Genomic DNA, 16266 nt, shown 5'->3' with positions numbered 1-16266 from the left:
AGAGCTGAATTAAATGAATGGGAAAACTTGAATGCTGTAGACAAGGTCCCCTCAGGCATCTCTTCATGCCCATCCATCCAGAAGACAAATCTGCACCTCTTCCCTTCCACTGAGGAGGTGGGAGACAAACACCCTGCCAGATGAAGGCACAAAGCACACTTGACATAAAATCAGATGGATGCGGAGAAAACCAAACTTCTCTGAGGTTCTTTGTTTTTTCACACTGCTGCTTTTGCAGTGCATCTCCCTCCTAATGATTTCTATTTTAAGCTGGTCTCCGTGGGGCCTTTCCAGGAAGATGAATCCTGCTGAGAGGAGCTAACTCGAAATAGCTGCAAGCTGTATTACGAAAGCTGCTTTCTACTACTAGCTCCTGATCAATGACTTGTGAACAAGCAACAGTGCCAGTCATGTTAAATTGACTTTTTTCACCCTTCTTTTCACTACTGAGAAGAGAGCTCAAACTCAGAATGCAGAAGTACCTTCTCAGTTCCATCGTAGGCAGGATCAAGGAGAGAACTGAGGGTATTTCTACACTCTTTATTTTTCCAAAACAGGAAAGCCAAAAAATCCCAATGTTCCCACATACGTTAGGGCACAGCCAACTCTCTGGACTGTTCCAGTACTGTTGTCTGATCGTCTTTATGAAATCCCAGGGTTACAGAAAATATTTCCAACATTCCCTGCACAATATCTTAGTGACAGCAAGACTGCCTCTTCAAGAACATTAAGGGGCTAAAAGGACAGACTGGGACTTTAGCTTCTGGTAATCAACCTTTCTCTCTTTTCACAACAAATACTGCTTTCTTACCTGAACTTGGTCAGATGAGCACAAAAATGAACTCTAGACCTTAACACCACATTGTGGCTTTTCTAGAAAGACTATGCTGTATGACATAGTGATATTGCTGTTTAATAATACAACTCAGGATGCTTCCAACTACTGCATTTTCCTTCCAGCATTAAAAATACAACTGAGAGGAGTTAAATTCCCTTCTAAAACAATAGTGTTTATGATCTAAATGTTGATGAAGGCAACACTGCTAAGCAGCCTTTCATTTACTTATCTCACTGTGAATGCCAACACTTCTAGTAACAATTACACATTATATTAAAAGCACCACTTAGCAAGATTTGAGTCTTAAAGAACTTAAAAATTCTAAAAATCTGAAATTATCTGTGAAACACTACATTCTTCAAAACATTTATTTGAATAGAAATGATTTATACAGTGTTGAATATAAGTGATGTATTTATACTTCTGACTCATGTGTTGTGCAGAGCACCACCACTTCATCAATATTTGAAGTGTGGTAATGCTTGTGACATCAGAGAAATAGTAGTAAAAAGTTACCAATCATCAACTCATAGCAAGGCACAGAATTGCAGATGTACAAAGAAGGAGATTGGAAAGGGTCATGAAGTCATTTTGTCCACCTCTTGCTCAAAGAAACAATCAATTCTTAGCTGTGAACTCTAATTTATACAGAGTAAGCAGATTATGCTTAACATATACCTTACATCTGTATATTTATTGAAATAATGGGGAAACTAACAATTTAGTCCTACAACAATTTAGCTTCTGCTAAGGTTTTACTTCCTTAAAGCTGGAACTGGAAGAGAAACCACTGCTTAAGAGATGTTGGAAAGGAAAGGGTGGGTTGTCAGCGCACTTCAGGGTAAAAGAGATGCTCACTGAGCAGCAGGGAGGAAGCAACGGGAATTCACTGAAAGTTGCAAGGAAAGCTGTTAATCAGGTAATGAGGGGCTATGTAAGCTTCATTATTTTAATTTCCTTTTCAGTCAGACTACTGGGATGAAAGCATCTGTAGGTGCCTACCACAGCTGGACTTTCAAGACTGGCATAGTTGTTATAGAAAGAAAGAAGGCTCACTCTGAGTTGAACCAGTTGTTTCTGGCCATAAGACCTTAAGAGACAAAAAGGCAGTTACAATTCATGGAATATGAAGAATTACACTTTTATTCTTTATATATATTTATTCTTTATTTATATTTATATTTATTCTTTATATATATATATAAAATTCCTACATTTGATTTAATAAATTTGCTAATGTTCTTTCTTTATATGCTCTTTTTGTAGGTTATTTTATATCATTATTCCTAACCAAATACAGCAATCCCTTAGACTCATGGGCCTGTGTTTGATGTGGCCTTTTATACTGATAGCATTTCTAATCACACTGGATTTACAACCATGGATTATTTTATTTATGTCCCAAGCATAAGAGAACTCATTTAATGCATTTACTTCCTCAACAAATGCTGAAGTATTTCATTTCAGCACAGGGCAGCAAAATAATTTCCATTTCATTTTATCCTTATAAAAATGTCATAACCTTTCATCTCATCACATGACACATAAAACAAGAATTCAGTACTATCTTGCATACATTTAACACGCACTGTGTCCAGATCTATATTGGGCAGTATGTCAGTCTCTAAATACTGAGCATTAAATAAACTTCCTCCTCTTCCTTCCCCATTGCAAATGATCCTTAAAATAAAATGCATCCTTATAACAATTGCACTGACTGACAAAAGAGGAAGGAATTAAATCAGTCTAATTAAACCTTCAAAAGTGCTATTTTACACAACTAAAATTATACTAGCAACTATATCCTGTAATTTTTTATTTCTTTATTTTAGTATTTTTTTTCTTCCTTGCTCTTGGTGCTTGCAATAATCACAGTTAACAGGTGGCTTTTTGAACTGTTTTTAATAAATCTTCCAAATAATATTTGTCTAGGAGATGTCACGAAGTGCTAGTGAATATACAAGTGCCAGCACTGCTTGATGTTTGTGGCAGGGCTGTATTGTGATCCCATCCAAAGAATTCTCAAAAGATTGTTTTTCATTTTTCTTGTTACCATGATGGCATAATTTCTGGGCATTTTGTAAATACATGCAGTTTTTTACAGGCTACCTATGGAAGCTGAGAGCTGACATGCCATTCCAAAGGTAGGATGCTGGTGGTGTTTAGAAGGATGGGAGATGAAAACTTCACTTTTCCACATCCCTTCTATAATCCACAATGGAGGGGCAGAGATGTACTGGAATACTGATGAAGGACATAGCAACATATTACAGATAGCAAGAGTGAAATTGTAAAATTCACCACAAGCAAAAGCCAACAGCCCTGTAGGGTAGCTCAGAGAAGGATTTATTTGCTTTGGCTTAGTGAAGCCATGATGCTTAAGTATAAACTTACTAGATGTGGGTCAGACCTAAGAGGTTTTTGTGATGTTGCCTCCAAGACAAGAAGTGATTTAAAGACCCGGATATTGAGCAACATATTTCTCAGACCCACCTGAATCTCCCTCTGGCAACTGGTTCAAGTTAAGCAGTAACAGTATGAAGGTGAAAGTAATAAAACCAGGCAGACTTATGTTTCCTCTGTATAATTGGGTACTTTTGCACATCTTTCTAGGGTGTTGTACAGAACCCTGTCAGCTAACTCTGCAAAAGTGGTATGAGTCCTCAGGGCTTTATAGATGGGGCTCTTTGCAGCAAGAAAGCAGCTAAATTGCTTCTGAATCTCACCTAGCTGGGGAAGCAACCTTCTGCATTTACATAGTGCTGCCCTTAAGCAAAAGCAAGTGGGGAATGACCTTAGTTTCTCTATTTTTATAACCTGATAAATTGCCCATCAAAAAAAAAGTTTATATATAAAGAACTCCATATCCAAGTTAATACAGAACCAATGTTCCTTTAAATTGCTTCTCATGAGAAGGACTTCCTCTGCTATGTGTGTAATCATTTGGTAAACTTTCCCACACTTGGAGGTCTGAAACCTTGTCAGAAACAAATGGTAGGTTCTTTTGTCTGAGATAGTGGGGATAGATTGGCTCTTGTCCCATATACAGAAACAACACTTGGAAATTTTCTTTCTGGAACAAAACTCCACAATCTCTCATATTGGAACTGGCCTATGGAGGGGGAAGGCTGATACTTCTCCAAGGCTTTAATTCACTTTTTGTTAAGAAGCTGCACTTTAATTGTGGGTCAGTGCGGACATGGTCCTAACCCTGAAGATACTAGAATAGCAGATGGTGTCATGACAGTGTCATTAGCTGGTGTCACCTGAACTGCCATTTAACAGGCTTGATGTAAAAAAGCTTTGCTCTTTGAAACACTCCAGATCGACTCCATGTTGAACACCTCAAACTCAGTCCCATGTCCAATGTGAAGGACAAGAGAGGAATCTTCCAACAGACACTATCAAGCTCTCTGAGTGCTGTTTGTGTGTATGTCTCTTATGTTTTTCATGTTCTACTCTAAGACATCAGACAGATGCTACATTTACCAGTTACCAGGAAAAATCTTTTTTCTGAATGCACTTGCTAGCTTGATGCTTTTATTTTCACATAATGCAAGAAAGGAGGAAACAATCAAAATTCTTCAAAGAAGAAGTAACATTATGACAATAATATTATAATACTTAAACGGTGTATTACAGCTTTCTAAATCATTGAGCCTTGAGGAATTTATGGGCACTAACAGTAGAGTATCTCCCAGATAGAAAGATTTTTTCCCAGAAAGAAAGATGCTTAAGAATATTACCATATTTCTGAAACCACCAGTGACAATATTATTTCCTGAAAAAGGCTGGTGCTTGTGAGAAAATAACATCAAGAAAATACATCTGTGACGACGCTGGAGCAGTGATAGCTATGACAACTATACTTTTTCACTATTAGCTGAGTAATATTCTGCATTTATTTTGTGAACAGAGCCACATGACAGGTTTACAAGTTTGCATGTATCTTCATTTTAGTAATGGAAAAAAAAAATGAATACAGGATTTTGTTTTTGAAAGCTTGTGAAAACAGGTGGGAGCAATAGCAAAATCTACTTCCCCATATTGCCATTTTACATACCTAATTTTGACATTTGTCCTTGGAGGTGTTAAAAGGAATTTTCCCTGAGCAGTACTCCAGTGGTTACGGGAGAGAGGGAAGAAAAGTAAAGCTCTTTCTAATGCACAGCCCCATGATGGAGAACAAGATCACAAAATTACTTTCCTCCATTTTAATAATGATACCCCTATTTCTAATTTCTACCCATAGCACTAAATAGCAATATTTCAGGACCATCATTCATTACCATGGTAACATGCCCTGATATTACAAGCAGTTAATTATGTTGCTTCCATGTTGTAGATTGTGCGGTTTATTTACAGAAAGAGATAAACATTTAATGAAAGCATCTCTGAACATATGAACAAAATAAAAACTGCCATTCTATCCCTCATATTCAAAACAGCAAACATAATTTCATGGTTATTTTGATAATTTCTCAGCTACAACACATCAACTCTGTAATGAAGTAACTGCATCTGACTGTCATCTGAACTCCCCTTGTAAGGGAAAGAACCTGAGAAAAGACAGCCAAAAAATCCTCAACTGTCTCATAAATCATGAGAAGAATATTCTGTAACTGTTTGATACTGTGATAATTTTGTGGCAAATCATCACTGGATATGCATTTTTATAAGCCTGAATTAATACTGTTTTTTTATAATGTGACCTGCAAATGCAATGCATCCTGCAAGAAAAAGAATATTGATTGAGTAATAATGTTTGAAAAGACAGGTTTACAACATCAATCTAATAAAAAAGGGAGGTTTTTAAGAATAAGCACTTAAATGTTATCAAATTTAAAAGGCAGGCCTGACTGCTTGACTGACATATTCATAATTCACAGAAATGTTGTCTAACTCTTTGCTGAAAGAATTCTGTAAGACTCTCCAACTTTTATATATATGGATGTTTTTATCAACAATTTAGACAACCATTAAATATATGATGGTTATGTCTGCAGTTAGAATGGCAAAAGAAAAATGAGTACATCACAGAGTTACCTGAATTATTCAGCTAAAATGCCAAACGGCAAGAAGTGAATTTTAATATTGTCAAATACAAGGAACACATGTGGAAATAAACATTTCCTGATTTTACCCACAGGATAAATGCCTCTGTTTAGAAAGTTATGAGTCATCAAATTTTAAAGGTCATAACATATTATCACCTCAAACCATCACTGTATCAAAGATCACTAATGTGATGCTGCATTACAAATGTTTAAAAAGAGGAGTGCCACATTAGAGTAGAGAGATGACCTTCCCTGTGCTAAGTAACCACTTTCCTGGGCTCAGTGCTGGTACAGCATATCCTGATACAATTATCCACTTGAAAAAACACATGAAAATCCTGAAGAATTCAAAGGAAGACCACAAAACTGATCTGGTCTAAAAAGTAAGTCACATAAAATAAAATGTAGTGTTCTACTTAGCAAAGATTGAGAGATTACTTTATTACTGAGAGATTATCACTTAATATAGGTAAGTTAAATGAGGATTTTCAACTTTGTTATTAAAAATGCCACATGAGCCAATAGCTGGGTGATGAAGTCAAAAAAATTCAGCCCCAGAAGAAGTAATATCCTTGAAGTTAAGTGTTCTGACAGCTTACAAGAGGAGTGATATAACTCATCTGCTCTGCAGTTTCTGAAACAAAGCCATTTTCATGCATAAACAGATACCTGGGGGAGAATCAGATGTAGCACCCCCTGCTAACTTTTCCCTTTAGAAATAACCAGATAAGTTATTGTGTTTTATTTTGCTGTCCTTCTCTGAAGCCCTGAGCAGTGTATGGTCTCTGGAGCTAATCCTTAGGGGGTCTCATGTGATACACCAGAGAATCCAATTTTTTGCACAGCCTGCTGATATTTTGCACAGCAGCAAGAATTCTGGCGGGTTTTTTTTCCTGCCTTTGTGTGAATTATCTGCTGGCTGATTTGGGCATACCTAAACTCATCAATTTGCTCTAAGTGTAGAGGCTGTGAAAGCTGGTGGTGTCTTTATCTCTCTTGTGCTGTTTATCACTTATAACTGTTAATCTCTATAGGATATAAACACACCAGTTTAGACAAATTTACAAAGTTAATAGTCCATGATGTTGACAAGACATGCAGGAATATTGTGAAGAAGTACAGGGAGTAGACATGGAAGAGACTAGGCTGGCAGGCTCTGAGAGTGTTGCAGGGGTGTCACAATACACCCAGCACATCCCACAGTCAAAGCACTATAAGGGATGGTTTTCCTTGTCCTGTGAGGGTAACAAACCACTCCACAGTGCTCCTGAGAGACTACTGGCCCTAAATGCTCTTGTTTCTAATATATTTGGGAAAAAGAATTTAACACCTGGATACAATCACAGATCATATGCTTTCAGTTCATGAATCCAGTGTTGAAAGGCAGACTGCTTCAAGGAGCTTTGTCTGGGTTTATTCTGATCTCTGGTGCAGCTGTAGCTGGTGAAATGTTTACGCTTGGAACTGATACCCTTGCTAAACACTCCTCGTCTTCTTTCCCAGAGGAAAGAAACTTCAGTTTTTCTTCTTGACACAGCAATCTTTTCCCCATCATTTCAGTAGCTAATAATTTATCCCTTTGCTTGCTTCTAATCTCATCATTAGTCATGTGCCTTCACAAAAGCAATACAATACATCAGACTAAAGCTGTTGGGGTTAGAGGTTTAGGCTTAGCTTTTCAAGACTGTAATTCCCAACTTTCAAGCAACACAATATTTATAACTTTTCCTAGGTTTGTAACAGTGGCTAGTAAAACAGCCACATGAAAGAAAATACAATTACAATATGGTTTGCACATCTGAACCTTCTGTCTTGACAAACTTAGATATCACATGCTTAGTTCTACCCACTTTAATTTGTTTTGCTCAGAAATTGCAGACCATAAATAAATCTTAAAATTATTGCAGTTTTGCCCTGATTTCTCAACAATGGTGCTTTTTTCACATAACTAAATATACTAACATTTAGAGTTTAGCTCAAAACAGTTTAAAACCACCTATTTTATCAAAACATGGTTAAAAATATTTATGCTTGATCCGAGTGAAGTTTTTTGTTTACTTTCTCTTGTAAGATTTATCTTGGCAATATGTAGGCAGAGTTTTAGACTGGTGTATTTGCTGACTCTGTTCCAAATGTATTGACTTTTATCTTTCTATATTTCTTCTGTTCTGAGACAAATATCAAACTATCCAGCCTACAGTAACGTTTTAACATATCAAAGGTAATAATAGATTATAAAAATGTTACATTTAATGAAAGTATATGAATCTTATACAACTATTGCTGCACGCATCAAGAATCACCGTGGGACTGTTAAACTGCAAATGGACTTCAAATGTGTAAGTTCTCATGGTTTGAGCTCCAACAAGTTTCTTACAATACAAGAAATCAAAGGCATCTGTGCTGAAGTGCCTCTGCTTAATAGTATCATCAGTGGCTATCCTACTCCCAAGTTTAAAAGTGTTGCAGTATAAAGATACAGAGGCTGGCAGCATCTGAAAGAACTACTTAGTACATCAATTCAATCTTCATCATGGCTTATAAAATAATATGCACTGTACTACATAAATATTGTTTTAGTTCTAATACAAACAATGAAAGAGCCTTTGCAAAGATTTACAGGTTAATTCAAGGTACTGCACTTACCAAGATGTGTGTTCATCATCTTTGCACAATATTTGCACATGGCTTCCAAATCATTTAGCTGTCCTTGTAGGAATGAAATCTGGGCCTCTAATTCCTCCTCCTACAGTGAAGAGATTATTAGCATTAAACCCCCCAAAAATTTCTATAATGCAGAGTAAAAGTAATAGGTTAATCCTTGACATGCTTAGACCTCTTTTAACTTTTTCTACTCCTTTGTTCTTGGAAAGTTTTGTCATTTCATGGAAATAGGGTTTGGTTTTAATATCTCAGTGTTTATTAGTACTACTCTTTTTCCTTCTAAGGAGTTAAATAAAAAAATCTATCTACATTGACCTCAGAAAGATTAATGATCCAGGATTCTTTTATAGACCAGCTACCTGGTTTCACTTGTGCAAACACAGTACCACAGTACTGTCTACAAAAACTCACCAAATGAGAAAAATTTAAATTTCTGGCTGAATAATTTCCATAATTTCCTCAGCTATTCCTTTGAAAAAAATTTTTAATTTCAATAAACATATTTCATGAGACCTAGTATTGCATCTTAAGGATGCATTACTGCCATATATTTTGGCACACTTATTTTTGTAACACATCATCCTGTATCAGTGTTTAATCCCTACACTTCTGTGCACAGCCAGCTTCACTTTAATGCACCATCATTCATAATATTTAGGTGAAAACTATTTTTAATACACATACTATAAAGCAGTTACTCTAAATTATCAAGTTAAGGTTAAAAAATATGCATCAATTATAATTTAAGATAGGAATTTTAAAAATTTATTTGAAGGCCCAGGAGAAGCATTAGTACCTAGCCATGGATACATGCCCTGTCTAGGCAATGGGAACTACCTCAGCTAAGAATTCCTCCGAGTGTCATTGTTTGCTGGTTTATAAATCCATCCAGTCTTGACTTTGAAGACCATACTCTAGAGGAAGGTCACCACTCCTTTGGAAAAATCCTTCAAAGCTAAGTCAAAAACAGTATTAAGCAGGTTTTTGTTTAATTGAATTGAAGATATTCAGAGAAAGTCAAAGTAGCTTTTTAGCCTCCTGTTTTTCTTTGGAGCTTTGCAGTTCTATCACAGTCTTGCCTGATGAAGATCACTGAGCATTAGAGAGTGAATTATTATTCAAATGAAAAAAATTATCAAAACTGATCAGCAAGAATAATTTAAAGGTATAAGTGATCTTAATCTCCATCAGAAACCAAGGCAGAACCAAGTGAAGGAAACTTTGCACTAATATATCATAAATTCAAAAGCAATAGATGAATAAAAAGCAATGTTAACTGTATCATTATCACTTTTTGCCTACAGGCTTTTTCCTTGCATCTAACAGATATGAAATATTTTTTCCTTGCTATTTCTTCATATTACGTACTCTCACCTTTTTCTTCTTATCCTCATACTTTGACCACTTAAACCTCAAAGGGATTGATTTAATTTGCCAATTTAGAGTTGCTGAGTGACCTCATTCAGAGTCTGCAGTTATGTCACGGCCTATACAAGCATACCTGCATTGACATTTCTATTCAAGTGATGCTCCTGCAGAAGATTTTTTTCTAGTACAAACAGCTATTGACTGCAAGAGATAATCTACCATAAATTTTAAACTGCCATTGGCACTGCAAGTGAAGCTGTAAGATAGGAAAAAGTGACAATATTTGAATATTCTACTATAAAATAACACCATCAAATTCTAAAATCATTAGCCAGTAATTGAACACCAGTTTGTCTCCTAATAGGTGAATAAGAAAATTTAACTTCTTGCAATAAATATTTCCATGTCTCCTAGACTATTTTTTATTATTCAGAGGTGAGAACTGCAGTAAATTGATCTTGAAATGCTTTTGGATAAATGAATCCATTCAAACAGAGCCTGAAACTGACCTTTTCTATTATAAAACAGTACCTCTTCTCTTGGCAAGTGAGAGCAGTGCTGATTAAACTGCATCCCCTGCTCTTTCTGCTTGCTGGGATCCAGCATGGGGAGGAGCAGTGTTCAGCAGACCCAGCAGGTACAAAGCAGGGAGCTGTGGTCAGGGAGTCACAGACAGTGCATGAGGTCTCCTTTCCAAGTGGGAAATCTTGCAGAAGGCTAAATGAACTTATAGTTCCTGACTTATCTGGCAATCGTGGGAAGGACACCAAGGAATGCTGGCACTGGGCACTAGGCAAGACAGTTAACTTGGCACTTGACACACAAGAGACCCAGGGCTGTTTGCACAATTAGACAACACCCAAATGGTGATGACTTGCTACAAGGTGTAACCTCCACCTCTGCTGTCACCAGCAGTGCTGTAACAACCTCTGTGCAGAGTCTGAGAGTGACCTCCCTGATGAGGGCTTTACTCTGTTGTAGTTCCCCAGCAGCAGGTGAGGAGTTGTAAGAAGAGGAAGGCGTGTTTTACTCCACTGGAGTGACTGACAGGTGATTGACAAAATCTTTCCAGGTGTAAAACTTCATGCAACAGATAGGAAAGGTGCAATTGAGGCAAGATGCAGTGGGAAGAAGGCATGCACTGATAACGAGGGAGGGAGCTGTAAATTTGTGGCTTCTGGCAGTGGTCCAGTCAGGAGACAGTAAAATCAAGCTCCCTCAGAGGAAGAATTCAGGTTGGACACTGACTGTATCAGAGCACTACCAAGGGAAAGTGGTGAGTGGCAGTGTGTGGCTGGTGACTCTTCAAGCCTAACTTGTCAACTAGAGAGGTTTCTTGCTTGTTTGGAGCCTCCATTGTGGTGTTGCAAAAGACTGTTTGGGGTGACCTAATGTTCTGGCTTTTTCTTGCTTATTCATGCATTCACCAAAGACAGGGTGATGTGAAACCATTTTAGTTCAAAACTGACTGTAGGGCTCCTGAGCAAGGGTGAAGGGGACAGAAACACTGGTGGTGTTTCTCTTCAATCCTACGGCAAAAGGGAAGAGCTTGGAGAGCAACAGGTATACCAGGGAGCCCACATATGGTTACATACTTGCTGGCATTAGCTGGGCTTCAACTATTTTGCTTGTGGCTCCCAGTTTGATGAGGACAGACAACTTAGAGAACAGGTCTACCTGGCAAAGATGGGGAAGAAATCTTTGTGAATAGACTTGCTAATCTAGTGGGAAGGACTTTGCCACAGAACAAGGACCTAACCGAGATATACATGAGGAATCGGCACATACAGACAAGGTAGGCAGAAAGTCCACTCAGCTGAGTAACAAACTTCTTAATGAACTGAAATGGGAAAAGCACATATGGAGGTGGAAATGGTGGAAATGGAGAGCACATGTGTGGAAACAATGGCAGGAAACAAAGGACAGGCACACAATCATTGTTTGGGCACATGAACAAAACTAGGAAGGACAAAACCCCATCTGGAGCAAAAATTAATGGGGGACATTACGGGGTAACAAGAAGCAATCTTATAAGTATGCAGAGCAGCAAAAGGAGATTCAAGGAAAATGGTCTATTGCTAACTAATGGAGATAAGACAATGACACAGGGTGCAGAAAAGGCTGCAGCACTTGAATCCATTTTTGCATCTCACTTTTTAGGCCAGCTCTGTTCCCGGACGCCCACATGAACTGTTTGGAAAGGAGAGGAATGGCTATGGAGGGATGAAGGGCATAAGCTGGTTAATACCTGAAGAAGAAATGTGTGTACTCAAACATATAGGACCACATGAGATATACTTATGGATGCTGAAAAAACTGACAGGGTGATTGCAACACTACTGGCTACCACAGTGAAAAATCGCTGCTATTACAGAACATCTTTGATGACTGCAGAAAGGTTAATTTTACATACATACTAAACAAAAGTGAGGTGGGTATCTGAGAAACTATACAATGTTTGGCCTCACCTTAGTCCTTGGAAAAATCGTGGAGCATGTCCTCTTGGAATCAATTTCCAACATGTAAAGGACAAGACAATAATCAAGAAAAGTCAACAAGGATTTACCAAGAGCAAATTATGCTTGACCAACCTGGTTGCCCACTATGACAAAATGACTGGGCATGCAGATGAAGGGAGGGAAGTGAATTCAATGAAGTCTTACTCTAGTTAGGCTTTTGACACATTTCCAAAAGCGTCATCATTTATAACATGATAATGTCTGGGCTGAATGAAAGGACTGTAGTTAGGCTGGATTGCTCAGAATCTCAAACTTAAAGAACAGAGTCAATAGCTTGATGTCCAGTTGATGTTTGGAAATGACCACAATAACAAATGGACTGTTATGAAGACACTGGTTCAGTATCTTCGCCAATAGCCCAGCTAAGGAGACAGAATGTACATTCAGTAGATTTTCAGATGATACAAATCTGGGAGGTGTGCTGCTGTGCTGACTGGTGGAACTTCAATTCATGAACACCATGAGACATGGTAAGCCTAGGCAAGAGAAGCCTTTTTGAGTTTTCTGTTTTAGAAATTTTCCTATGCACAGAATTCTGCACCTGAGAAGAAAAATCCCAATTGCAGACAGGGAAGGAACTTTTTGTTTCAGATCTGCTGAAAAGGATATGGAGGTTACAGTGGCTGTTGAGCCACTAATAGATAAGTTCTCTTATCATGAATAATGTAAACAGTTGCACTGAGCTACATTATGAGCAATGTGGTCATCAGATCCAGGAAAGCCATTACCCCTTTCTATTCAGTGCTTGTGAGCTCTCATCTTTTATAATGCTTTGGGCTTGGAGTTCAAAGACAATGGGAAACTGGAGAGTACCCAGTGCAGGGCTGCTGGGAAGGCTACAGGTCTGGAGGAAATGCTGAAGGAGAAGTGCTTGTTTATTTTGGTGAAGAGGATTTCAAGGGGGATCTACTGGAAGCCTGTAACTACATGGCGTGACAAAGATGATGGAATCAAACTCTTCACAGATGATATAGAAGGCACTATGGCCCAAAACTGCCCCTTGAAAGGTTCAAACTGGTCATTAGGAAAATATTCTTCATTAGTGGAGCAGTGCAGCACTGGAAGAGGTTACAGAAGAGGTAGTTTCTATTCTAAGTCACTGGCCTGACCCAATGCTAGTGATTGTCTTATTCCAAGTAGCAGCTTAAGCAGAAGTCTATTCTATCCAACATTTCTAAGACTAATCTTTTCACAGTGCCTTTCAAAGATTGCTCTGTACAGGTAAGCAGCTAAATCATAAATTCCCTCAGGAAAAATGACCTTTTTTCAGTATTCTAATGTAAAATTCTTTAGCAGTATTAGATGAAACAACTGATTTACAGCTAGCATAGTGCAGATGCTCTCATACACACTGCACTTCCCTCTAAGTGTAACTTTTCATTGTGCTAACATTGTGATGGATACCATTTTTATTTTGTGTACATATAGCAGTGCTGATTTGATCTCTCTTATGCATGAACAGAGACTTATAAATTCTTTGAACAGGTCAAACCTAAGTCAGGAGAAATCCAGTATGGTCTGGACCAACCTTTCAGCTGAAACTGCCCCTTCAGCTGATCTGACACACACAGCACCAGAAACACATGAATGACTACAACTCATTCAAACAAAATACAAAATCAGTGTCAATTTACCAAACAACATGTCCTATAAAGCTCAATATTTTCTAATATTGGGAGCTGCATTATAAGGAAGAGAAGTAAATAAAGCAGCAAATCAAACTAAGGAATCACTGCATCAGACACGGGAGACCAAGATCTGCAAATTTACATATGCAATCTTGCAGAAAAACAACTTAGTACTTTCTGAAAATTCAGTTCCAGAGTTGTCAAAAAACTATGACACACCTTCAACCTTGCAGATGATGTACAACCTTACAGATAACCATTAACACCTGGAATTTAACAGGAGAATAAAAAGGAAGTAATTTATTTGTGATACTACATTGATTTACATTTCACTAACAATATTAAGCATGCTAGAATTTATGTCTCCAGACAAATTAAGATTCTATTTGAGTGTCTTCATATACACATCTCTATTTTCCTGGTTTTGGCAAGACTGAATCTGCAAAAAACTTGACTTAGATTTATGTTTCTCATATTTGTCTTTCTTCTTATCCACATATAGAACTTTGCTTACATTGCTACATTTCCTTTTTTTTTTTTTTTTTTTTTTTTTTGCCATGAGAACTAATTATTTTATGATTAATTTTGACATTTCTTTGCTATTTCCTCCCCCCAGTCTATACAGTTCTGGTACTCTCCATTTGTCCAAAGCTCATTCTTCTGTTTTTACAACACTTCCTTTCATCTATCTTCTCACCTTTACAAAGAGAGCTATGGAAATAAATTTTTATATCCTTCCTTTTCTCCTGAGCTCATAATGAGATCACTGACGCTTCCCCATGCCCCATTTTTCATCAAATTTTACTACATCAGGAAAAAAGCTGTGAATAACTGAAAGTGGTCAGTATAGTCAAGAACAGAAACTTTTATACCTTTGACATTGTAATGCTATAGTTTTACAGCTCGTGGCTTTACAAGCTGCAATATGGCTTGCAGACCTGAGTACAGGCACTGGAATTTGGTATCCTTTACAAGGTATGAAGACATACAGTTTTGGAAGGAAGCCACTCTTTCTTAAAATTGCTTTTATCAGTTTAAACAAATTTTCACCTGAATATATGACATGTACCTTAACACAGAATTCTGGAAATCAGGGAAAACAAACATAGAAAATCAGGACTGTAATGACTTTCTTTCACAGTACCATTTAGTTTTCAGTCTTGTTATTCAGGAGATGAAAGAAAATTTGTACTTTTGTCTGTTTAACCCACGTAGAAAAGTCAAGGAAAAGCAAACTCTGTTGTCAAACCTTACAACAATGTATGTCCAAGCATTTAATTCATGAATGCTCAGAATGGCAGAATTCCATTAATCTTAAATTTGAATCCTGAATAAGAATTAACTTGGCAGCACCGCCAAGTGTGAAATGTTGTGGAAAAGGAACTATCTTCAAAGAGAAGAGTATTTACAGGTATTTAAGGTATTTAGGCATTAATGCTGAAATTTAAAACATTAAAAAAAAAAAAAAAAATCAGTGACAGAACTGAGCTGGCAGAAGAGCCCAGTCTTCCTGGGGTCTGTTCTGATGATGGTCAATGATGGGTTGGGTGAAGTGTGGAGAAAACAGAATGTCATGACATAAACATGAAAAAGTACTGCCCAGAATACTCTTTCAGACTATACAGATTTGCAGAGCAGTGATGTCTTGAGCTTGAGATGGTGTTGGGTTTTTTCATTTGCTTGTTTGTTTTTTCCTGTAGTTCATAGCTACTTTTCTTATATTATTTTGCCCAGTCACATTTTCAGTTTTTTCAGCATTCATAGTAAGAGCACTCAGGAAACATCTCATAGCTCCTGGCAAATTGGCAGGGCAAATTAGAAAATAATTTTGATGAGGTATCGAAACATTTAGAGGAAAATAATGGGAAAAATGAGATGGATACAAGGAAATCCTGAAGTCCAGGACTTGCAAAGAGTTTTACCAGTACTTAAGTTTTTATTCATAAATTGTACACAGAGTATACTTTTTAGGTGTCAGTAGCAGTTTACAAGTCAAGTTTACAAGATTCAGATGCAAGGCATAAATTGCTTTCTCATTTAATTTTAAGCAAATTCCCCTGGAGTCAAAAGCAGCAGTTACTCCTTCCATTTGTGGGAATTTATTTAATTTTCTAATCTAAGAATTAAATACAAGATTTAACCTTATAATCTTCAATCTCTGACAGTTGAATGTTGGTTGACACCCCCATAAT

General features: G+C 37.3%; 1 protein-coding gene across 11 annotated transcripts in view; it reads right to left on the bottom strand.

The window, feature by feature from the left end:
- The window catches only part of TBC1D5 (TBC1 domain family member 5), a 312792-nt gene that overhangs the window by 12893 nt on the left and 283633 nt on the right, over window positions 1–16266 (bottom strand). For 9 of the 11 annotated variants that reach the window (XM_077787221.1, XM_021538132.3, XM_021538130.3 and 6 more), the window contains 2 exons: window positions 12396–12428; window positions 8542–8641 (listed from right to left, as the gene is read on the bottom strand). In XM_077787221.1, the coding sequence (XP_077643347.1) occupies window positions 8542–8641; window positions 12396–12428 (133 nt within the window). The remainder of the gene's footprint in view (window positions 1–8541; window positions 8642–12395; window positions 12429–16266) is intronic. The other 2 variants (XM_021538136.2, XM_021538139.2) reach the window with 1 other exon arrangement.

Source organism: Lonchura striata, chromosome 1 (genome assembly GCF_046129695.1).
Source record: "Lonchura striata isolate bLonStr1 chromosome 1, bLonStr1.mat, whole genome shotgun sequence".
Taxonomy (NCBI): Eukaryota; Metazoa; Chordata; class Aves; order Passeriformes; family Estrildidae; genus Lonchura; species Lonchura striata.
This window is presented reverse-complemented; position numbering and strand designations above follow the sequence as displayed.